Source organism: Coregonus clupeaformis, chromosome 33 (assembly GCF_020615455.1).
Source record: "Coregonus clupeaformis isolate EN_2021a chromosome 33, ASM2061545v1, whole genome shotgun sequence".
Lineage (NCBI taxonomy): Eukaryota > Metazoa > Chordata > Actinopteri > Salmoniformes > Salmonidae > Coregonus > Coregonus clupeaformis.
In genome coordinates this window covers 968924-994852 of record NC_059224.1, presented here as the reverse complement: position 1 = coordinate 994852, position 25929 = coordinate 968924, and the positions used below count along the sequence as shown (strand labels likewise).

The 25929-nt window shown below is 46.9% G+C and overlaps 1 protein-coding gene across 3 annotated transcripts in view; it reads right to left on the bottom strand.

Annotated features, from left to right (window-relative positions):
* Window positions 1-11330: 11330 nt before the first annotated feature.
* LOC121548460 (centrosome-associated protein CEP250) overlaps window positions 11331-25929 on the bottom strand; it is a 135785-nt gene continuing 121186 nt past the window's right edge. For all 3 annotated transcript variants that reach the window (XM_045210097.1, XM_045210098.1, XM_045210099.1), the window contains 9 exons: window positions 25689-25844; window positions 25296-25379; window positions 23653-23820; window positions 17633-17854; window positions 17228-17458; window positions 16521-16751; window positions 14194-14315; window positions 11555-11681; window positions 11331-11420 (listed from right to left, as the gene is read on the bottom strand). In XM_045210097.1, the coding sequence (XP_045066032.1) occupies window positions 11603-11681; window positions 14194-14315; window positions 16521-16751; window positions 17228-17458; window positions 17633-17854; window positions 23653-23820; window positions 25296-25379; window positions 25689-25844 (1293 nt within the window). In that variant the 3' untranslated portion in view covers window positions 11331-11420; window positions 11555-11602. The remainder of the gene's footprint in view (window positions 11421-11554; window positions 11682-14193; window positions 14316-16520; window positions 16752-17227; window positions 17459-17632; window positions 17855-23652; window positions 23821-25295; window positions 25380-25688; window positions 25845-25929) is intronic.

The following is a 25929-nucleotide window of genomic DNA, read 5'->3' as shown; positions in this document are numbered from 1 at the left end:
ACACACTCCCTCAGCCTGGACACCGTCTCCTGAAGAACGCTCATCTGGAGAGGAGAACACACATGGAACATAGGCCCCAAACTACACACAAAATACACTCAACGTATGGACAGTATGTGTCCTCTGACCTCTTGGCTGTGGCTGTGGCTCTGGCCCACCCTGCTCTCCAGCTCCCTCCTGCACTGCTGCAGCTGAGCCTGGCAGGCTGTCTGTTCCTCATGCAGCCTCTGGGTGGTGCTCTGCAGCTCCACCACACGCTCCTGCAGGCACCCCACGGTCCTCTCCCGCTCCCTCAGCTGTAGGACAGACAGGAGACACACCACTATTAGAGCTCCCATCAGGTGTGTGTGTGTGTGTGCCACTGTGTGTATATCAGGCTCAAAGATAGATGGGACTAAATCTGACAATCGCAGCACCATCTTAGCTCTCTGTTTAGGATTAAGTCACATGGATGGGCAGATAGATGAGAGATCTGCACTTATATGCATGACAGATATTAAATTGGGATTAAGGAGATTAATTTCAGGCCGTAATTGAGTGAGAAACTTTTTGATCAGATTGATTTAACTTTCTAAAGATATGAATTATGTGCTTCAATTTAATTTCCTAGCAGCTGAACAGTTAGTAAATTGCCGCGCTTCAGGCTTGTATCCCTTTGGCTGGTGGAAAACTATTATTTCACAAAATTCATGACTTGTGCAGATCTGACTCATTTCTCTTGCTTCCTTTGGGGTTAAAAAATAATTACTATTTTTGAAACACAAATTCAGAGACGGAAACTAATTCAATTTGCGAGCATGGCTGGAGGGGGAATCTGAGTGGATTGTAGATTAGTATAGCCAGGCTTCAGTCAGACACTATGTGAGGAGAAGACGCTCTCCTGATGAATGGAAAAACAACATCCTGTAAAGCCTAAAAATGCCTTTTGAAACTTTTAAGGTTTAATTCATGACATTCACTGACACTAATTACAGTGGGGGAAAAAAGTATTTAATCAGCCACCAATTGTGCAAGTTCTCCCACTTAAAAAGATGATAGAGGCCTGTAATTTTCATCATAGGTACACGTCAACTATGACAGACAAAATGAGAAAAAAAAATCCTGAAAATCACATTGTAGGATTTTTAATGAATTTATTTTGCAAATTATGGTGGAAAATAAGTATTTGGTCAATAACAAAAGTTTCTCAATACTTTGTTATATACCCTTTGTTGGTAATGACACAGGTCAAACGTTTTCTGTAAGTCTTCACAAGGTTTTCACACACTGTTGCTGGTATTTTGGCCCATTCCTCCATGCAGATCTCCTCTAGAGCAGTGATGTTTTGGGGCTGTCGCTGGGCAACACGGACTTTCAACTTCCTCCAAAGATTTTCTATGGGGTTGAGATCTGGAGACTGGCTAGGCCACTCCAGGAACTTGCAATGCTTCTTACGAAGCCACTCCTTCGTTGCCCGGGCGGTGTGTTTGGGATCATTGTAATGCTGAAAGACCCAGCCACGTTTCATCTTCAATGCCCTTGCTGATGGAAGGAGGTTTTCACTCAAAATCTCACGATACATGGCCCCATTCATTCTTTCCTTTACACGGATCAGTCGTCCTGGTCCCTTTGCAGAAAAAAAGCCCCAAAGCATGATGTTTCCACCCCCATGCTTCACAGTAGGTATGGTGTTCTTTGGATGCAACTCAGCATTCTTTGACCTCCAAACACGACCGAGTTGAGTTTTTGCCAAAAGTTCTATTTTGGTTTCATCTGACCATATGACATTCTCCCCCAATCCTCTTCTGGATCATCCAAATGCACTCTAGCAAACTTCAGACGGGCCTGGACATGTACTGGCTTAAGCAGGGGGACACGTCTGGCACTGCAGTATTTGAGTCCCTGGGCGTAGTGTGTTACTGATGGTAGGCTTTGTTACTTTGGTCCCAGCTCTCTGCAGGTCATTCACTAGGTCCCCCCGTGTGGTTCTGGGATTTTGCTCACCGTTCTTGTGATCATTTTGACCCCACGGGTGAGATCTTGCGTGGAGCCCCAGATCGAGGGAGATTATCAGTGGTCTTGTATGTCTTCCATTTCCTAATAATTGCTCCCACAGTTGATTTCTTCAAACCAAGCTGCTTACCTATTGCAGATTCAGTCTTCCCAGCCTGGTGCAGGTCTACAATTTTGTTTCTGGTGTCCTTTGACAGCTCTTTGGTCTTGGCCATAGTGGAGTTTGGAGTGTGACTGTTTGAGGTTGTGGACAGGTGTCTTTTAAACTGATAACAAGTTCAAACAGGTGCCATTAATACAGGTAACTAGTGGAGGACAGAGGAGCCTCTTAAAGAAGAAGTTACAGGTCTGTGAGAGCCAGAAATCTTGCTTGTTTGTAGGTGACCAAATACTTATTGTCCACCATAATTTGCAAATAAATTCATTAAAAATCCTACAATGTGATTTTCTGGAAAAAAAATTCTCAATTTGTCTGTCATAGTTGACGTGTACCTATGATGAAAATTACAGGCCTCTCTTATCTTTTTAAGTGGGAGAACTTGCACAATTGGTGGCTGACTAAATACTTTTTTCCCCCACTGTATTTGTGTTGGGAAATTGCCATTAGTCATAAATCAACAGACAAACACTACAGTATAATTAACATATGTTGTGTGAGTGTGACATGCATTATCAATATGCATGAATTTATACACTGTATATTTCTAGTCGAGTGCTAGTTTTTGGATACATTAGTATGTGTGTGAAAGCACCTGGTTGAGTGCTAAGTTGTTGACTGCACATGTCTAGTTGAGTGCTAGTTTTATATACATTATTATACACTGGGTGGTTCGAGCCCTGAATGCTGATTGGCTGACAGCCGTGGTTTATCAGACCGTACACAACAGGTATGGCAAAAAAAAATTTTTTACTGCTCTAATTACGTTGGTAACCAGTTTATAATAGCAATAAGGCACCTCTGGGGTTTGTGGTTTATGGCCAATATACCACGGCTAAGTGCTGTATCCAGGCATTCCGCGTTGCGTCTTGCATAAGAACAGCCCTTAGCCGTGGTATATTGGCCATATACCACAAACCCCCGAGGTGCCTTATTGCTTAATTATAGTGTTCGAATCTACCTGGCTGTGAGCTGCTTCCAGGCTGGTTCTGAGCTGGTTTCTCTCTGTCTCCAGCCGGGCCTCTCTCTCCCTGGCCCCCTGGTTCCTCTCCTGCTGCTCCTGCTGCCTGGCCTGCTCCTGGGACAGCTCTGCCCGCAGTGCCCGGCTGGCATCAGCCTGCTCCTGCAGCTGGCACACAGAGAGACAACCACAGTCACACAGCCTACCAACCGATGTTTACAGGGCAATATTCAGAGGTTAGGCTACATTTACATTTGAGTCATTTAGCACAGGGGTTCCCAACTTTTTCACTCGGGCCCCCCTTCCAGCATTGGGGAACATCCCGCGCAAGCGTGCACATGCCACGTCTATTTCTATGGGCACAAGCACTGTTCATGACCCAAACTGTTCACACCCCTCTTGTTGGTGGAGAGAATTTTGCAGGTTTAAAGCTTATTTCCTGCAATTCTACACATTTTGTAATGGGGTGCAATTAACATTTTGCCGTTTTAAAGCACATTTTCTTGCAATTCTATACATTTTGACATGTCTAATGTGTATTCATGTCATATTTGAGTGACAAAAAAATTACAACAATACCTATGGGCAAAAAAAACAACGTTAGTTGACATGGGCTAGTTGATCTGGACATTTCTGACAAGTTATAAATAGCTCTCTAAGGTATGCAATGACTAACATGACAAGAGGAACTGATGATGCACATTGTGCATTCTACTATTACAACTTTCAAGAGTAAGTTTAAATCCGGACTGAGTTCCTTTAAAAAAAACAAAAATTAAATGGGGGGACCCCCGCGCTCCCCCCTGCTGAACCACTGATTTAGCAGACACTCTTATCCAGAGCGACTTTGTGTCACTACCGTGTTGCTGTCATGTTGTGTTGCTACCATGCTGTGTTGTCATGTGTTGCTGCCATGCTGTGTTGTTGTCTTAGGTCTCTCTTCATGTAGTGTTGTGGTGTCTCTCTCCTCGTGATGTGTGTTTTGTCCTACATTTAAAAATGTTATCCCCCGTCCCCGCAGGAGGCCTTTTGCCTCTTGGTAGGCCGTCACTGTAAATAAGAATCTGTTCTTAACTGGCTTGCCTAGTTAAATAAAGGTTTAATAAATACATAAAATAAAAATACTTACAGTTAGTGCATTCATCTTAAGACAGCTAGGTGAGACAACCACATATCAAAGTCGTAGTAAGACATTATTTTCTCAATAAAGAAGTTATCAGCAAAGTCAGTGCTAGTAGGAAAAGTCAAGTGCAAGGCTACTGGGTCATTAGCAATATATTGATTTTAATTTTATTTATTTAACCTTTATTTAACCAGGTAAGCCAGTTGAGAACAAGTTCTCATTTACAACTGCGACCTGGCCAAGACAAAGCAAAGCAGTGCGATAAAAACAACAACACAGAGTTACATATGGGGTAAAAAAACATAAAGTCAAAAAATACAACAGAAAATATATATACAGTGTGTGCAAATGTAGCAAGTTATGGAGGTAAGGCAATAAATAGGCTATAGTGCAAAATAATTACAATTAGTATTAACACTGGAATGCTAGATGTGCAAGAGATTATGCGCAAATAGAGATACTGGGGTGCAAAAGAGCAAAATAAATAACAATATAGGGATGAGGTAGTTGGGTGGGCTAATTTCAGATGGGCTGTGTACAGGTGCAGTGATCGGTAAGGTGCTCTGACAACTGATGCTTAAAGTTAGTGAGGGAGATAAGAGTCTCCAGCTTAAGAGATTTTTGCAATTCGTTCCAGTCATTGGCAGCAGAGAACTGGAAGGAATGGCGGCCAAAGGAGGTGTTGGCTTTGGGGATGACCAGTGAGATATACCTGCTGGAGCGCAGACTACGGGTGGGTGCTGCTATGGTGACCAATGAGCTAAGATAAGGCGGGGATTTGCCTTGCAGTGATTTATAGATGGCCTGGAGCCAGTGGGTTTGACGACGAACATGTAGTGAGGACCAGCCAACAAGAGCGTACAGGTCACAGTGGTGGGTAGTGTATGGGGCTTTGGAGACAAAACGGATGGCACTGTGATAGACTACATCCAATTTGCTGAGTAGAGTGTTGGAGGCTATTTTGTAAATGACATCGCCGAAGTCAAGGATCGGTAGGATAGTCAGTTTTACGAGGGCATGTTTGGCAGTATGAGTGAAGGAGGCGAAATAGGAAGCCGATTCTAGATTTAACTTTGGATTGGAGATTCTTAATGTGAATCTGGAAGGAGAGTTTACAGTCTAACCAGACACCTAGGTATTTGTAGTTGTCCACATACTCTAGGTCAGACCCGTCGAGAGTAGTGATTCTAGTCGGGTGGGCGGGTGCCAGCAGCATTCGATTGAAGAGCATGCATTTAGTTTTACTAGTGTTTAAGAGCAGTTGGAGGCTACTGAAGGAGTGTTGTATGGCATTGAAGCTCGTTTGGAGGTTTGTTAACACAGTGTCCAATGAAGGGCCAGATGTATACAAAATGGTGTCGTCTGCGTAGAGGTGGATCTGAGAGTCACCAGCACCAAGAGCGACATCATTGATATACACGGAGAAAAGAGTCGGCCCAAGAATTGAACCCTGTGGCACCCCCATAGAGACTGCCATAGGTCCAGACAACAGGCCCTCCGATTTGACACATTGAACTCTATCTGAGAAGTAGTTGGTGAACCAGGCGAGGCAGTCATTTGAGAAACCAAGGCTATTTAGTCTGCCAATAAGAATGCGGTGGTTGACAGAGTCGAAAGCCTTGGCCAGGTCGATGAAGACGGCTGCACAGTACTGTCTATTATCGATCGCGGTTATAATATCGTTTAGGACCTTGAGCGTGGCTGAAGTGCACCCATGACCAGCTCGGAAACCGGATTGCATAGCGGAGAAGGTACGGTGGGATTCGAAATGGTCGGTGATCTGTTTGTTAACTTGGCTTTCAAATACTTTCGAAAGGCAGGGCAGGATGGATATAGGTCTGTAACAGTTTGGATCTAGAGTGTCACCCCCTTTGAAGAGGGGGATGACCGCGGCAGCTTTCCAATCTCTGGGGATCTCAGACGTTACGAAAGAGAAGTTGAACAGGCTAGTAATAGGGGTTGCGACAATTCTAGTGTATCGGGACACCCTCTTTGCACGCCACTTCGATACAAAGTCATTTTCGTAGCAGGTTAGGAGAGCATTTTCGCTAATCCTAACAATTTTCCTAATCTTAACCTCGAAGTCACTTCGGTATCGAAGTGGCGTGAAAAGACTGTCCCTCTAGTGTAACAGGCCCTAAATGACTTAGGGTAGAGGAGGTGTTGTGGAGTCCCTTTCACTGTCAGCCAAGTGCGAGGCTCCCCAAAGTGGTGACTGTGGTTTCAGGACACAGTTTGTAGGAACCTGTTGGTTGGTTGGTTTGCTGTACGTGTTAATGTTAGGTCTTACCTGCTGCTGTAGGGTCCTGAGTGTGTCCTTAGTGCTGGTCAGCTCTGCCTCCAGCTGCTGAGCCCCCTGCTGGTGTGTGTTGGCCTCCTGCTGAGCACTGAGCTGGGCCTGCCTGCTCTCCCCTGCCTCCTTCTTCAGACTCTCCACATGGGTCCTGATACACACACACAGCCACAGACACACCGTCAGTCAGGGGCTGGGCTCCCAGTCTTTAAACGACCACTACTTTCAAACTGGCATGTTTGATACCTCTCTCTGCCATAGCTACCCCCAACATGCTGTAAACTTTGTTTTCACTCTTGTTCACATTTTCAAAATGAAAGGGAATTTAATTGATCTTATTATGTAATGCGAGAAACGTAATCATTGGAGAGTAATGCGTGTGTGTTTGTGTATGCCAGATTTAATCTGAGCAGGCAAGCCTTAACATTTAATGAGAGGACGTTGCACTAATTCTGTCTGTGCTGCGCTTTGCGGTGTGGCATGGTTTAGTGGGGCGAGCGTTGGGCTGATGGGGCGCCGGGCGTGAGTGATGGGATCAGAGCTGTGTGTGTGAGGGGTGGCCAGGGCCTGTTTACCGCCAGGTGAAGCAGCTAATCAAATCCCAGAGAGCGGCCCAGTCCAGTGCCCTCTCTCCCTGAGACATTAACTCAGACCACAGCCAAGCGTCAAAGCCCTCGCCTGCCCACGGAGCGACACACCACGCGTTAGGGAGGGTGACGAGGGACACACCAGCAGAGTGTGAAGGAGGAACTTATACTGTACGTAGAGCAGAGTGTGAGGGTGGCACTCCCTCTGGACATGTTCTACCAATGAGCTGCCCCTCCTCTCTGCCAATACCCATTCGAGAAGCAACACCTTTAGACAGTCTAAGAAAAAGAGAGAGATATAGAGAGGAGGTGGGCGGGGGTTGAGGGGTAAAGCCCTTCCAGAAGTGAGTGAGTGTTTGAGAGAGTGTGTGTGTGTGTGTGTGTGTGTGTGTGTGTGTGGGGAAAAAGCCCAGAGCCTTCTCAGTGCTCACCTCCCTCTCCCATTGACAAGGCGGCCGCAGTAACAGCTAATCGATGGCTCGTGAATCCCCTGCATCCCCCCTCGCCAGGCTGATCAATATCCCTGGCAATTAGAATCCCCTATCTGCATGGCTGTGGGGACCTCTGGGTGGCTCGCCAGCCCACAAACACCCAATTTAGTCCTCAGCCTATCACTTAATTACTAAATCCTCCCTAATGCCTATTGGCAGGCTGCGGGCGCTCTCCAAGCGGCAGGACGGCTGACTGAACAGGAGACCTTTGGCAAGGTGCTGGTTAAGACGCTCCCATTCCTCTTCTCCTGGCCAGTTAAACATCTGATTTCACAAGAGGGCCCCGACCTGGAATGATCCGCCTATCGAGCGGCTGGCGCACACACAGCCCAGATGGACAGGGGGGAGGAGGGGGAGAGCGGGGGAGGCAGCGTGCCAAGGGTCACAAAGCCAAAACACTTTTCTCTCTTTCTCTCAGCCACTAAGATACAGACAGGATTGAGAGTGTGTGTGAGGCACAGTGGGTTTTTAAACACATTAAATCAATGGGTGTTTTCACAGCCTTATTTATCTTTTACACTGTGGCCTTATTGACTAAGGTTCAGTTTGGAACTAAATGGGAATGAGAGTCTTATAGGCTCATGGCGTTCAGTACACACTCAAGTCACTGTTGAACTAATGGCTCTGTGAAATGTGAAGAATTGGGGTTAAAGACAAGGTTCATGAAATGAAGTCATGCTGTGTGCTTGGAGGTAGAGGGCAGAGATTCATTGCGTCGCGGTCGGCATTTTTCATCCTGCGGCCGGTCAGACAGACCACTTTGGGATGAATTTGGATGAATCTTTCCAAGGAAATTAACTTAAATATGATTAGGCTATAGTTTACTACAAGTGTCTGTAAATACATTTTGATAATGGAAAGATGCGGAGGGTGCTCAACCAACGTGAGTCGAGGTGCAATGCAAAAATTAGATCATCATTGAAAAGGAAAAGGCACAACGCTCAAATACCATGGTGAGCATTGCGCCTTTCCTTTTTCAATAAATATTGATTACCCATATAATTGTCTCTGCCTGCAAATCGTCTCGCTCCTAAAAGGTAGGCTATATCCTATATGCAAAACGTAGCTCAAGAGAAAGTGCAGCTGTCAGCTGTCATGATTCTTGCTGCTTCAAGTTCAGTAGCCATACCTCTCCTAGTTGGGTGTGTGAGATCAGGTGCGCGTTTGATCTCAATTCAATAGAGTAGGCTATAGCCTATGCATGGACGGAGAAGCACAGGGCATTTCTCTTTCCAAGGAAATTAGCTTCCTAAATATAATTAGGCTATAGTTTACTACATTGCCTAGAAATAAATATTGATCACCCATATTTGTCTCCGTCTGAAACTCGTCCCGCTCCTAAAAGGTAGGCTATTAAACGTATCTCAAGAGAAAGTGCAAGTGTCCGCTCTCTCTCCAACTCTGCTCTCTTCATACTACGTCTAACCTATTGGCTGATATAGCCCAGTAATACCGATAGCCTAATATAATGGAGAATGTGAGAATCTCTGGTAATTTACCTATTTCTTAGGTTATTTTAGCGCATTCTGATATTGTCTATAGAGCGCAAAATAGCTGGGACCATGGCTGGCAAGCTAGCTGCGTCACATACGCCTAAAATCACATTGCGGGACAGCGGTTGGGTTTGGGACCAGTTCTTGCGGGAGTGGGTGGGAGTCGGACAGAAAGCCAGCGGCAGCAGCGGGTGCGGTATGAAAAGCTGCGGCTGCAGGAGGGAGTAGGATGAAGGTCCCGTGCAGACCTCTACATGGAGGCAGACAGACAGAGGCAGTCAGAGTGCTTTAGGGAACCCAAAGCCCTGTAGTGTACCTGTAGCCCTGCAGCTCATGTTCTGTGGTGCGGAGTCTCTCCTTTAGGGTGCGTAGTTCTGCCTGTAGCGTCCTCTGGGCCTGCTCTGCCCTCACCACCTCTGCCACCCGCTCTGCCAGGTGCTGCTGTGCCCGATGCTGCCCCCCCTCCACCAGCAACACCTTCTCCTCCTGACGAGCCAGCTCCTGAGCTGAGAGACAGACACAAAGATAGACACAACATCTTTTTACCATTTACTATCAACAACACTATTATATTACATATCTTATCTGTTATCTTGTGTGTTGATTTGCCCTTCTTCTGCATTCATGCATGTTCCGTTGTTTATTATTTTTATTGTCCCTCTGAGTGCATATGCATCTTAGTATGCATGGTGTGAGTGTGAGTGTGTCAGACAAAAGGCCCCAGGCTGTGAATTGATGGGCTGCTTCACTGCTGGCTAGCTGCTGGCTAGCTGCTGAGGATTCTGGGGCAGGCAGCACGTAAACAGATGACCGTCTCAGACGGCTCATTAAAGTCAGCCCTAGAGGCTGCTACTGCTGCTACTGCTGCTGCCACTACAACCCTGTCACTGCTGCTGCCACTACCTGCCTGCTGCTGCTACTACAGCACTGCTGCTGCCACTACAGCCTGCTACTGCTGCTACCCTACACCCTGTCACTGCTGCTACCACTGCACCCTGCTGCTGCTGCTACTGCTGCTGCTGCTGCCACTACCCTGTCACTGCTGCTACCACTACAACCCTGTACTGCTGCTGCCACTACAACTGTCACTGCTGCTGCCACTACCCCTGTCACTGCTGCTGCCACTCAGCCCTGTCACTGCTGCTGCCACTACAACCTGCACTGCTGCTGCCCTACAATGTCACTGCTGCTGCCACTGCACCCTGTCACTGCTGCTGCCACTACAACGCTGCTCATGCTGCTGCCCCAACGATGCTGCTACCACTACAACCCTGTCACTGCTGCTACCACTACAACCCTGTCACTGCTGCTGCCACTACAACCCTGTCACTGCTGCTGCCACTACAACCCTGTCACTGCTGCTGCCACTACAACCCTGTCACTGCTGCTGCCACTACAACCCTGTCACTCTCCTCTTTCTCCCCTTCTCTCCTTCCATCAGCATCACTCTCATTCTTTCTTCTTCATGCCTCTTTTGCTTTTAACTGTTTTTGGAACCTCTTCTCCACCAAGGAAGTGGGAAGGAGAGAGAGAGACAAACAGACAGACAAAGAGAGACAGAGCAAGACAGAGAAATAGGGAGAGAGAGAGAGAGAGAGCTATAAATGTACCTGACTACACTCTGAAACACATGAGTCCACCTTTATAGACACCAGTCTCCCAGCCCACCCCCCAGGACTGTGTGTCCTCCTTCTACCCGTGTCCCTGCAGCGTCCCTGGGCCTCCTTTAGTTCCTCCCTGAGGGTCATCAGCTGGGTCCTGAGAGAGCCACACTCTGCTTCTCTCTGCTGGCCTTCCCTCCTGGCCCTCTGGACGTCAGCCTCCAGGCCCCTGGCTGCAGCCGCCTGCCGCTCCACCGCCACAGCCCGACTCCTCAGAGTCTCCCGGGCCTCCAGCAGGTCAGCCTCCGAACGCCTCAGGAGGGTATCCCGCTTCTGCACCGCCTGGGAGGGAAAAGAAGGAAGGCTCAGTCAAAGTACATGTATACTCCTGTGTGTATCCTCTTACCCAGAGTATTCTATTTGTGTGTGTGTGTGCGTGTTTTCCACTTCCTGAAGTTCTGAGTGAGTATGTCAGTGAGTGAGTAGTTGTATGTAAGCTCTTTCTATCCTCCAGGTATGTTGGAGGTGAGTGGGCCTGGCCTGGCCTCGTGCCCCAGTATGTACCTGCTGTCTCTGGGCACACTGGCTGTGGGCGGCCTGCAGGTCCTGCTCCAGCCTGGCAGCCGTCTGCGCTAGAGCTCCCACCTCCTCAAGCCTACGCTGGCCCTCCATCATGGCCTCTGCCTGGAGCTGCCTCCCAGCCTCTTGCAGCCGCAGCACCTCTGCAGCACACACAGCACACCGTAAACCCACACATGAATACACACACACACACACACACACACACACAATGCAGTCAAAAATAAACCCTTCATGTATTCTATCAATTGGTTGAGTTGTGTCATGCCCTCCACACCTGCCACAGTGTTGTCCTTGAGCTGGGTGAGTCTGGACACCTCCTCTCTCAGCTGACGAACCTCCGACTGGCACCCACTGAGGTCCTGGCTGCCCTGGGCACACTGCTCCACGGCCTGGGAGAACGCCTAGACACACACACACACATACACACACGCACCACACACACACACACCTGTGACTATGCCTGAGGGGAAGGGGAGGACCGAAGCCCCAGGCTTTCCACATCCTCACCTGAGGGACCCAGCATAGCAATGTCCCCCCTCCCCCTAGTACATCTCCACACCTGCTTTAGCGCGTTCAGTGAAGCGCCTGCCCCTAATTTGGCATTCCCACCAAGACGGCATATGTATCAGTGTGTGGAGGAAGTGTCCTGCGTTAGAGGAGCACCTATCTGACAGGTGTCACATCCAATCTGCACAGACCTACTTCTGATGTTTTAACTATTCAATTAACCAGCCAACTGCACTGTGTGGCTGCCAGCACATATTTACCTAGGAGACCTTGTGTGTGAATCTGTGTGTGTGTGTGTGTGTGTGTGTGTGTGCGCAGGCAGCTGACAGGTCAACATGTCACTGTCAAGTGTGCTCCTCAGCTGAACACACACTTCCTCCAGTAGAGTGTGTGTGTATGTGTGTTAGCCATCTCCCCACTGCTCTCAGACCCTAACAAACGTGGTGGAGAAAATACAGGCCAACAGCTTTGAGTGAAATATGTGCGTAAACATTAAGTGAAAATACAAGAGTATAATTCAGCCATGTTGCGGAGGGAAGATCCTGCCATCTTCCCCCTTCATCTCAGACCATTAAAATAACGAGTTGTCACCAGGCTCTGGTTTCACTACCCCTGACGCTGACACCCGTCAAGACAAATCTAGATTTCATGGCCACTTACAGATGTATAAATAGTCAAACGAGGTGCTCTAACCATCTATAAAATGCAGCTAAAAGGTTGCCAGAAGATGGTGGGCATCGTGGGCCAGCCGAGCTGGGTAATCAATCTGGGCCGAGTCGGAGTGGAACAGGGAGCGGTGGCTGCGTGCGTCGGGAGCAGGGCAGTAAATCACGTCGACGCAGTGCGGGCGCTCCTCTGACACGCCAGCCACTCCAGCTGACACTGGGCCTGCTCGACAGACTGATGGATCGCCCCACTACACTCCATTAAAGGCAAACGGCACACGCACGCTGACATAACAAACAATTAGTCACCGCAGCCGTTATGGACCTTGGTTGGTGCGGGTTGGCGTCTGTCTGGCGATGGCTGCTCTGACTTCCTGTCTAGGGTCAGTTTAAAGCCATGGTTGGAATACACTGAAATACAGTGAACTTACTGAACATACAGTAGGACCAAACTTCTAACTATTTATTTGTATATATTTTATTTGATTTAACCTTTATTTAACTAGGCAAGTCAGTTAAGAACAAATAATTATTTACAATGACGACCTACCAAAAGGCAAAAGGCCTCCTACGGGGACAGGGGCTGGGATTAAAAATTAAAATATAGGACAAAACACACATCACAACAAGAGAGACCTAATACAACAACACAGCATGGCAGCAACACATGACAATGCAGCATGGTAGCAACACCACATGACAACAACATGGTAGCAACACAACATGGCAGCAGCACAACATGGTAGCAGCCCAAAACATGGTACAAACATTATTGGACACAGACAACAGCACAAAGGCAAGAAGGTAGAGACAACAACACATCTGGTCCTCTGTAGCTCAGCTCCAGTGTCTTCTCTAATGTGAAGCAGCCACAACTGTCAGTAAGAGTGTCCATGATTGAGACTTTGAATGAAGAGATGGAGATAAAACTGTCCAGTTTGAGTGTTTTTTGTAGCTCATTCCAGACGCTAGCTGCATCGAACTGAAAAGAGAAGCGACCCAGGGATGTGTGTGCTTTGGGGACCTTTAACAGAATGTGACTGGCAGAACGAGTGTTGTATGTGGAGGATGAGGGCTACAGTGGGTATCTCAGATAGGGGGGTGTGAGGCCTAAGAGGGTTTTATAAAGAAACATCAACCTTGTGACGGATATCCAGAGATTACCAGTTTACAGAGGAGTATAGAGTGCAGTGATGTGTCCTATAAGGAGCATTGGTGGCAAATCTGATGGCCGAATGGTAAAGAACATCTAGCCGCTCAAGAGCACCTTTACCTGCCAATCTATAAATTATGTCTCAGTAATCTAGCATGGGTAGGATGGTCATCTGAATCAGGGTTAGTTTGGCAGCTGGGGTGAAAGAGGAGCATTTACAATAGAGGAAACCAAGTCTAGATTTAACCTTAGCCTGCAGCTTTGATATGTGCTGAGAGAAGGACAGTGTACCATCTAGCCATTCTCCCAAGCACTTGTATGAGGTGACTAACTCAAGCTCTAAACCCTTAGAGGTAGAAATCACACCGGTGTTCACCTTTGTTTTGGAGGTGTTCAGAACAAGGTTAATGGCAGAGAAAGCTTGTTGGACACTAAGAAAGCTTTGTTGTAGAGCATTTAACACAAAATATAGTTGATAAGTGAAGTACCAAAGACAATAACTTTCTCTGGTCACTGTGATTTCACTGGCCACAGTTATGTTAGCAGGACTCCTGCATGAAGAGGTGAAGTGTTCTGATCCTACCGTACCTGTTGTAGTTCCTGGATGCGGAGAGCTGGGAGTCGTAGTCTGAGACAGAGTGGATGTGAGTGGCTCTGTAGACAGAGAAATCAGCTTGGCTCTTCACCACACTCTCCTCCTGTTCCTCCACCTGAGAGAGGCACACACAGGAACAAACATATATCTGTTGACAGACCGGTACAGAACTACTGTCATGGGGTTGACTTTAGTAGGTCCCTCCTCCCTTATCCTTCCTGTGTTGTGTAGTTGAGTGTTGAGAGGTAGAGACAGAAGGGACTGGCTGGAGCTCTATGAGACTATGGTTGAAGGGCAGACTGCATGGGGTCCTCCTGTCTGACTGTGGGTGAGGCAGGCTGGGGCCCACTATGAGACTGTAAGTTTGGGGCTGAGGTGCTGGGTGAGTTCACACTAATGAAGCATAGACAGACAAACAGAACGTTTCCCCTCTGTCTCCTCGGTCTGCATGCTGTGCTGGGCCTGATGGCTCGTGACTGGAGCACATTCTGCTTCTCACAGATGAGTCGGTCTGTCTGAGGCCCTCACAATGGCTTCACATTAACACACACACACACACACACACACACACACACACACACACACACACACACACACACACACACACACACACACACACACACACAGAGAGTCAAAATGTCCTATCGGGTGTCGGTGGTTTGTCAGGATTACCTTGTACTGCTACACATATAAAACACTCCCAAATGGCCTCTAAGTTTATGAGGATAATATATCTATCTGAATACGGTGTTCCTCTCATTACCCACTGTTGTTGTTTGTTGTCTTTGTTTTCCAGACAGCCTTTACTGCACAGTGTCTGTAGTGTTCATAAAGCCAGGGGCTCATTACAGGCAGGATGAAGATGGAGTGATAGAGGTGGTGAAATCACCTTGTTGTACTGATGTCTCACAGCAGACTCAGAGCGATCGGCTCATTAAATTAAATCAGACTCTCTCTCTCTCTCTACCTCCCTCTCTCACACAGACATACACACACACACACACCAGTTTCCAGACAACAAATGTAAACTTGGGGAAGAGGTAAAGAAACATTGGTGTGAAAAAATACCTTGGCAGGAAGCGATCACTTAAAAGGTATGCAGGTCAACACTCACGCACACACCACACATACACACCGTGGGTGAGAGATAGAGACTGATGAACCGAGTGGGTGGTGTGTCGCGCTGTGTGCTCTAAGGACCAAGCTGAGGACGGGAGAGATCAATACTGTGTGTGTGTGTGTGTGTGTGTGTGTGTGTGTATTGAGAGCCTCTGTGTTGCTAATGGAGCTCTGCTGTGTGGGAGGGGGTGTTGTTAGGGACCCAGGTGGTGGGGGGGTACACAGTGTAGAGGGAAGGCCTTGGTTACAGCAGTGGAGAGGGGAGGGTGAGAGCTGGAGTTGATGGGAATGGCACCTCCATTGTGGGCTCACAGAAGGAGGTAAGCGCCCCACAGGATCTCCAGCCACCTCCACACCAGCTAAACACTGAGCTCCACTGGGCAGGGCGGCCATTATTTCAGCCACATATCGCATCCCCAGCATGATTTTCCACTTTGCTTCTTCCGTGCATTGAGCTGTCAACCACCCCATGTCTCACACACACATGCATGCACACAACCACACACACCCAAACAAGTCCAAACATCAATCCTTCCTCTCCACTGCTCTGCCCATGTAATCCAGTCTTCCCACCACACCAACTCCCCTCCTCTCTCCTCCTTCTTGCCAGCCATTAACGGCTGTGCTCTGTGCTGTGCTCTGTGCTGTCCAGGGACCTCACACTGCCTGTGTTTTCTCATTGTGTTTCCTCCTGTATAGGAGCCATGACGCCGATCAATAGGAATCAGTGAAAACACTTCCAGAGGTCCCCAGGCCTCCGACTCCCAGGCCTCCAACTCACAGTGTGTTGTGTTGTACCCTGTCTGACTCCACCTGTTTACAGATCAGGAGCAGAGATGGAGCCTTACCTACAGCAGGTGTGGCGCAACAACTGACCTGCATGTAGCTTCACTCACCTGAGAGGCTAGTTGGGTATACTACAGTGCTTGTACTACTTGACTGGATTTGACTTAGCCGCATGACTGCCACTGTTCCAGGTAGCAGGGGTAGTGAGCAGGATGAGTGGGCCTGACTGTGTAGGGGGAAACGACTGAGTGGACTAGTATGTTCATCTATGTTTGTAGTGGAAAGGGAGTGATCAGCAAAGTGTGACTGGGTTTGTCTGTGGACAAATCTGTCATTGGGAAGCTACAGCCCTGTGGATGAGGCTCGGCCTGCCTGACTGACTGGCCTAACTGGTCTGACTGACTGACTGTCTGACCTGTCGTCTCAGTGTGGCGGTGCTGTCTCTCAGTGTGCTGATGACCATCTCACACTCCTGGCTGTGTTTGCGGCTGTCCTCCAGGTCTCTCTGGGTGTCTCGGAGGTGCTGGCTTAGGGCACTCAGGGCGTCATCCCCACTCTCCAGCTGGGCACTGTGGGCCTTCAGCTCCCCCTGCAACACCACCGCCTGGGCACACAGACGCAGCACATGCTCCTCCCGCTCCACCACCTGGTAAACAGACACACAGGGACACACAGGCAGGCACACAAACACACATGTAGATACAAAATACATGCTATTAACACTCATAAATCAGGCCTAGAGATGTATGCAAGATCAACTCCTGGCAACATGGGTATAAGCAGCAGTGAAAAAAAACTAATCGAGAGCTTGGGCTAGAAGGTTCTATCTGTATTTTTGTCAAAACTGAGTTATTGACATAGCCTTGTTCTGTTCAATGTTCTCTACCTATATAGTACTCTAAATACCCCAATTCATGTTGTTAAGTAAAAAATATTTATACTAGATAAAAATTGCTGACACCGTTCAAACCAATGAGGGTTCGTAACTTTAAAGCCAATTATCTCAGAATCATCTTTTAGCAGACAGAACCTCTAGCAGATAGAAGCTCTCGAAATACTATAAAAAAGCTCCAGTATCAGTTCTTAGTTTTCCTGCAGGGTGAGGATGGCGTGGTAGCTGACCTGAGCCCTGGCTTCCTTCAGGTCCTCGTCCTGGGCCTGTAAAGTGCTGTCCTGCTGGGAGATCTTTGTGATGCAGGCCTGGTACTTGGTCCTGTACAGCTCCAGGGACTGGGTCAGGGGCTGCAGCCTGGCCTCTGTGTCCGCTGCTCTGCTCTCAGCCTCCTGCAGCACAGCCCTCAGCCTGGATAACTCTGCCTCCTGGCCCCGCAGACGGCTCTCCCTATCAGATGCCTGGGGACATCACACACATTCTCAGAACACTGTATTCTACTTCAATATGCCTGTATAATGGCTTACATAAACCTGCAATAGTCACAGTACTGAGGGTACTTCATTGCTTATCAAAGTGAAGAGAAATCCATGTTCCTCTCTTTCTGTGTTACTCCTCTCACTGCTCCCACCCACCTCATCCTCTGCCTGCCTGGTCTGTCTCTGGGCGTGCTCCAGGTCAGAGCGGAGGTGCTCCATGGTTCCTCTACACTGCTGCAGCCTGCCCTGGGCCTTCTGTAGCTCAGCCCTCAAGCCCGACACCTCCTCTTCCCTGCTCTCCTGCTGAGCCCGGGCCTCCGCCTGACACCGCTGCAGCTTCCCGCGCAGAACACACACTGCCCCCTGCTGGCTGTCCCGCTGGAGACAGAGGGGAATGTCAGTGAGGGAGTGTATGGGGAGAATGTGTGTGTGTGTGTGTGTGTGTGTGTGTGTATGTATACACACATATGGAGGGTATAGGGGACACACAGACAGAACAAACAGATATGATCCAGTACACTCCTTCAGCCCACCTTCCTTCCTCTCCCTGCAGCCTCACTGTGGCACTTTAATGACACCAGCGCTACATTAGATTATTACACTCCAGAGTACAATATCCGAGATGGGATAATATTATTTCTTCCCTGGCTGATGATGCATTACAAAAATAAGGAGCAGTGTAACAGATGGCTCTCGGGGTAAAAATAACAAATCCCACAGACTTCTAACATGGCTGGGAGACACACACCCACACTCACAAAACACTTCTGTGATTCATCTACTCCTTCGTTCTTACTAAGCCAGGAATAAGAGAGTTTGAGAGAGAGAAAGGAAGAGAGAAAAACGATTAGTTTACATTTAACTTGCAAACATCATTAAGACCCCAGCACTAATTGTGTTCTTTTAAATGAGTTAAATCTGATAATGACTCCATTAGTGACTCCAGTGCATTGACGTCTCCCAGGGATGGAGAGGGAGGGAGGGAGGGAGGAGGGAGTCAGAGGATGGACTGAGGCAGTCTGTGACATCACAAACCGTGTACACACACACAAATATGGAGGTAAAAGATACATGCAGAGAAAAGAGGAGACAGATGAACAGGGTAAATATAATAATAATAGTAGGACAGATATAGGGAGGGGGACTGGTGTGGAGGGAGAGAGAGAGAGAGAGAGAATGAGGGAGAGAGAGGGAGGGAGAGGGAGGGAGAGCTCTAATCCCTAATACAGCCTGCCTGCCTGCCTGCCTGCCTGGCCTGCTGCATACATTACCGCATCAATCAGTGCTAAGCTGCAGTGTAATTTTCTAACTCCCTATTTCTCTCCCAACCTCATCACACAGACAACACCCCATGGCTATTTCTGATGAGATTCAGAGCTAGAGAGAGGGAGAGAGGGGTGGTGAGGGAATGGGGGAAGGGTGTTTATAAAGCAGCCTCTCTCCCTCTCCCTCTCCGTCTCGCAGCTCAACCACTGATTAATTTCCAACTAGATCGCTTGGCCAGCAGTATTATTAGCATAACATTTCCATGGATCAGGCCCTGCAATGAAACCCTTTCATCAAGTCGCTTGTCAAACATAAATTTCAAATCTCATTTTGTTTCTAATATCATTTTCTTACAGGGTGTGTGTGTGGAAGGCAGCGGGAGCTGGGAAAATGGAGAGTGGGGTAGGCGGGGGTGGAGGGTTGTTATGCAGAAGATAAACGGAGTCATCAATCAAAATTAAAAGAGCTCTGGGTTGGGAAGGAGGCGTTGGTGTTAACCATGGCGTCTGCAGCCGCTTCGACACACACACACACGCACACACACACACACACACACACACGCACACACACACACACACACACACACACTGGGCCCCCCGCCCAAGGTCAGTGCTCTCAGGTTCTGTCTGTCTGTCTGTCTGTCTGTCTGTCTGTAGAGTGGACAGAGGCTGAACTCTCAGCTAAAGACAAAAGAGCAGTCTGAGTGTGAGTCTGAGGAGCAGCAGGGCTTAGAGCTGGTCTCTATCTTATCTTGTGACTGAGGCAGAACAGAACGGCAGGCAGACATGCAACAGGAGCTCTGTCACCAAACTTCATCGATCACACAGCCTCTCCACAAACTCAAAAAACGCCTTTCACGACACAACAATGTGACAGCACAGGCAATAAATAATGATAAACCTTGCCTTGATTACAAAATGGTCAAAGCTTTCGCTATAACAACCCCCAACCCTAGTCCCAGACTGTACCATTAATTATGAAAAATAACATCGCAGGGGGGAGGGAGGATGGGGATTTCATTTGAATAAGGATACAGAATCAATGAAATGTAATCAATCTTAGCTAATTAAAATAAATCTATATTGTGAAACAATCAAGGTGCATAAACAAGATTAAAATAAATGAAGGAACTGTGCCAAGAGGCAGCCACTTCTAATTAAATGATACTAATTGGAATTCCATGGCTGTGCGCTGTGTGTTTGTTGATGCCGTGGGAGAGGGATGGCTGACCGCCCACTCCTGTATCTCTGCTACCTCTCCTCAACAGCACACATTACTGCACACAACACAGCCACACCATCTCTCATAGTCTGTGTATACAATGGCCTCCATAAGTATTGGGACAGTGACACATTTTTTGTTGTTTTGGCTCTGTACTTATGGATTTGCATCCATATCGGCTGAACCGTTTAGAAATTACAGCCTTTTTGTACATAATCCCCCCATTTTAGCGGACCAAAAGTATTGGGACAAATTCACTAATATGTGCATTAAAGTAGTCAAAACTTCAGTATTTGGTCCCATATTCCTAGCACGCAATGATTACATAAAGCTTGTGACTCTATAAACGGCATTTGTTTAAAACCTGGGAATTTGGGGAAAGTTACCGGAATTTTGCAACCTTATATGGCCTTCATTTGTGCATACAGTTTGATCGCAATGCACAGACAATTCTCAAGTATTAACAGTATGCATACTGTAATAGGAGGGATGAGAGGGTTAGACATATTGTATGTATATATGTGTGAATGCATACTGTATATGCCGTGAGGTTGTGTATAAACATGTGTGAGTGCCAAGCGTATGTAGATTATGGTGCATGCATTCATATAGCTTATTATATGCAGCTATTTCATAGGCCAGGCACCAAGCCCATCATTCTAAAGTTCATCATTCCAGTAGCTGCTATCATTACAGTAGCTACTGTAAACAATGTTGAATAAAAAAGATGAGTCTCACTAAGGATGTGGTATGATGTCTGTATATACAGTTGAAGTCGGAAGTTTACATACACTTAGGTTGGAGTCATTAAAACTCGTTTTTCAACCACTTCACACATTTCTTGTTAACAAACTATAGTTTTGGCAAGTCGGTTAGGACATCTACTTTGTGCATGACACAAGTTATTTTTCAAACAATTGTTTACAGACAGATTATTTCACTTATAATTCACTGTATCACAATTCCAGTGGGTCAGAAGTTTACATACACTAAGTTGATGGTGCCTTTAAACAGCTTGGAAAATTCCAGAAAATGATGTCATGGCTTTAGAAGTTTCTGATAGGCTAATTGACATCATTTGAGTCAATTGGAGGTGTACCTGTGGATGTATTTCAAGGCCTACCTTCAAACTCAGTGCCTCTTCGCTTGACATCATGGGAAAATCAAAAGAAATCAGCCAAGACCTCAGAAAAATCATTCTATACCTCCACAATTCTGGTTCATCCTTGGGAGGAATTTCCAAACGCCTGAAGGTACCACGTTCATCTGTACAAACAATAGTACGCAAGTATAAACACCATGGGACCACGCAGCCGTCATACCGCTCAGGAAGGAGACGTGTTCTGTCTCCTAGAGATGAACGTACTTTGGTGCGAAAATCAATCCCAGAACAACAGCAAAGGACCTTGTTTAGATGCTGGAGGAAACAGATACAAAAGTATCTATATCCACAGTAAAACAAGTCCTATTTCGACATAACCTGAAAGGCCACTCAGCAAGGAAGAAGCCACTGCTCCAAAACCGCCATAAAGCCAGACTACGGTTTGCAACTGCACATGGGGACAAAGATCGTACTTTTTGGAGAAATGTCCTCTGGTCTGATTAAAGAAAAATAGAACTGTTTGGCCATAATGACCATCGTTATGTTTGGAGGAAAAAGGGGGTTGCTTGCAAGCAGAAGAACACCATGCCAACCGTGAAGCACAGGGGTGCCAGCATCATGCTGTGGGGGTGCTTTGCTGCAGGAGGCACTGGTGCGCTTCACAAAATAGATGGCATCATGAGGAAGGAAAATGATGTGGATATATTGAAGCAACATCTCAAGACATCAGTCAGGAAGTTAAAGCTTGGTTGCAAATGGGTCTTCCAAATGGACAATGACCCCAAGCATACTTCCAAAGTTGTGGCAAAATGGCTTAAGGACAACAAAGTCAAGGTATTGGAGTGGCCATCACAAAGCCCTGACCTCAATCCTATAGAAAATGTGTGGGCAGAACTGAAAAAGTGTGTGCGAGGAAGGAGGCCTACAAACCTGACTCAGTTACACCAGCTCTGTCAGGAGGAATGGGCCAAAATTTCCCAACTTATTGTGGGAAGCTTGTGGAAGGCTACCCGAAAACGTTTGGCCCAAGTTAAACAATTTAAAGGCAATGCTACCAAATACTAATTGAGTGTATGTAAACTTCTGATCCACTGGGAATGTGATGAAAGAAATAAAAGCTGAAATAAATCATTCTCTCTACTATTATTCTGACATTTCACATTCTTAAAATAAAGTGGTGATCCTAACTGACCTAAGACAGGGATGTTTTACTAGGATTAAATGTCAGGAGTTGTGAAAAACTGAGTTTAAATGTACAGTGGGGGAAAAAAAGTATTTAGTCAGCCAACAATTGTGCAAGTTCTCCCACTTAAAAAGATGAGAGAGGCCTGTAATTTTCATCATAGGTACATGTCAACTATGACAGACAAAATGAGAAAAAAAAATCCTGAAAATCACATTGTAGGATTTTTAATGAATTTATTTGCAAATTATGGTGGAAAATAAGTATTTGGTCAATAACAAAAGTTTCTCAATACTTTGTTATACAGTGATCCCTCGCCACTTCGCGGTTCACTTATCGCGGATTCGCTATTTCGCGGATTTTCATAATGCATTTTTTTTTTTTTGGTGCATTGTGCTCTGCATTCTGATTCGCTAAAAACTCACTCCCGCTTCTTGTATCAAAACATGCTACGAATTGTGCTATCATTTTGTCGTCTCGTGCAGTTATGTGTACGTACATAAAACAGCTTGGCAAATTTACATTAAGTTGGCCAAATTATCTTGTAATTTCGAACATCTCCTAATGAAATGGGACCCTTTGATGAGCCGTTCGTTACAGTTCTCCAACGTAATCGATGGTGGCATGTCGGTGTACAAGGATCTTTTTGCAAAGAAGAAAAAGAGCGACAACAGCTGCCTATCACTATGTTCTTCTCCCGAACAAACACACCTGCACCGCGGGCTTCAGAAGAAGAGAACACTGCAGAGCGCAGTCAGGATGCAGCGGCCCAGTCTGAAGAGCAGTGAAACGGCCTACACGTGAGTCACTGTATTTGTATACATGTAATAGTTGCTAATTGTAAAAAAAAAAAAAGTTTTCTATTTCACGGATTTCACTTATCGCGGGTCATTTTCGAACGTAACCCCGCGATAAACGAGGGATTACTGTATACCCTTTGTTGGCAATGACACAGGTCAAACGTTTTCTGTAAGTCTTCACAAGGTTTTCACACACTGTTGCTGGTATTTTGGCCCATTCCTCCATGCAGATCTCCTCTAGAGCAGTGATGTTTTGGGGCTGTTGCTGGGCAACACGGACTTTCAACTCCCTCCAAAGATTTTCTATGGGGTTGAGATCTGGAGACTGGCTAGGCCACTCCAGGACCTTGAAATGCTTCTTACGAAGCCACTCCTTCGTTGCCCGGGCAGTGTGTTTGGGATCATTGTCATGCTGAAAGACCCAGCCTCTCTCAATTTGTCTGTCATAGTTGACGTGTACCTATGATGAAAATTACAGGCCTCTCTCATCTTTTTAAGTGGGAGAACTTGCACAATTGGTGGCTGACTAAATACTTTTTTCCCCCACTGTATTTGGCTAAGGTGTATGTAAACTTCCGACTTCAACTGTATGTGTATAGCTGACCTGTGTGAGCATGCTGTCCCTCTCCTGCTGTAGCTGGCCAGTTGTCTGTAGTTGTGCCTCCATGTCCTCCTCTCTCTGACTCAGGCTGCCCTGGAGACAGCTCACCTCATTCTGCAGCCTCTGCACCTCCTCTCCAAGGGCCTGCTCCTGCTGAGCCTGCACTGACAGCTACACACACAGACACACAGTGCACAGCATCAAGAGCACACACACACACAGACACACACAGTCAATGACGCACAAACTCAGCATATGATGCTAATTGGAATTCCATGAGCAGTTAGTGAAAGCTAGTGTCAGGGCCACCGTTACACAAACACACACACACACACACACACAGACAGATAGACAGACAGGCAACATACATATCATTTCATTTTCAGTGAAACATTATCACTTATCAGGAAATAATTGTTGCATGTGTGGGCGCAAGTGTGAATTGAACAAAATCCCAGTCTATATAATGAAAGAAAACAGTGCTGTGAGCAGACAAGAGGAGAAGGCAGGGGAGCATATGGAGACAACCAGAGACAACCACAAACCCATTGTGTTCTCCTCTATTCTGCCTGCAGTCAGACCTGTAGAGCCTTGTTGTCTGGAGAAGTGGAATCTGATTCCCTGTAATATATGTGGCTATTACCCTGTTTCCCCCCTAACCATCGCCCCCTCCGGCCCCCGTCAGCAGCAAGTTTCAGAGGTAGTAGGCTAAAAGAGTGAGTGATAAATTCACCCCCCCTCCCCTCCTCTCCCATCCCCACCTCTCAACCCGACCCATCCCATCTCTCTCTCTCCCTCAGTCCCTCTCTTCACCCGTCTGCTCAGATTAAATGACATCTCCCTGTGAGTCTCAGGAAACGCCACGTAAAGCAATTACTAACAAGCCTGATGTGCCCCCCCCTTCCCTTTGTGTATGGGGGGGGGGGGGCATGTGCCCTTCAGCAAAAATGAATTTTCCAATTGCAGTTAGTTCTGCCATGAATAAATAAACAAATGAATAATTGAGAGGGCAACATAAATAAATAACATCACAAACATTTCACTGGCACTCATAAGTATTCTGCAGATAACTTGGGCTGCATGCTAATGATAAAAACAGTACATGTAGCAGGTTCCCAATGCATTATTCACCGCTCCCCTCCAACCCAAAATTAAATAAATAAAAATCTTTCAAGGAACTCAAAACATCCTCTCAGCATTGAAGTGACAGGCCTGTCCCATTTATAACACACAAGGACACTCTGGCAAACAAATATCTGACCAGTCAGAGAGAGGTATAAATAAGCCAGCACAACACAGCGTACGGCCATTGACAGGTCCTCCACAAGTTCTCCTTCAAGAAGAAAACTCTGAAATAACACAGAGGGTTCATGGGACACACAGTCAGGCGTCTTTTCTAAGTCCCATGGTACAGGGCTGGCTGGACACTAACAAGGTCACCATGTCCTTGAGCATCCTCCTTAGGGATATACAGAGGGGGGGGTTATGTGCCCTTGGGAATTCTGATGGATTTGAGTTGAACTAGCCTCTCCACATACCCGCAGCACTAGGACTCATCTTCGATGGCTGTAGAGACTGTGTTAGGCAGGTCTGTACAATCATGTCCTTTTCAACTAATTAAAAACAGATTAGATCTCAGGCCTCACCTCATCCTGAGCTGATTTCAGGTGTTCCTGGGCGGTCCTCAGTTCTGTGGTCAGTCTCAGCACTGTTTCATCCCTGCTGGCCACCTGAACACAACCACACACCTTGGTCAGTCCCTACTTACACTCAATTCACACTGCCTTTACTGTCAGCATGGTTTATCTTCTGCTGCTTAGATTTAAAACAACACTACACTATATCGACACATTGTTAACAATTACTTTGGTAAAGACATTTTGTATTCGACATCCATTATGAAACATCCTGATACAAGGCCATGTTTCTGATTGCCTGTTTGTGAGCTGACCAGCTAAGGGGCATCATGACTAGGGTTGGTTAGATGAGGGAGAGGAGACAGATGGAGGACAGATGTTGAGTGATGTTAAGGCCAGTACCTCATGCTGTGCAGCCTTGTGTTTCTTAGTGAGCAGGTCCAGTTCATTGCTCAGGTCCTGGTTCTCTGTCACCTGAGAGGCCAGTCTGTCTCTCTGTTCCCCCACCTCACGCAGCTCCTCCCTCAGCCTGCTCACCACAGCCTCCTCCTGGACCAGCTACACACAGACAGAGAAATAGAATGGGTCTAATAGAGGAGAGGCTAATAAAAGAGGCTAGCAGAGGTACAGTATATGGATAACC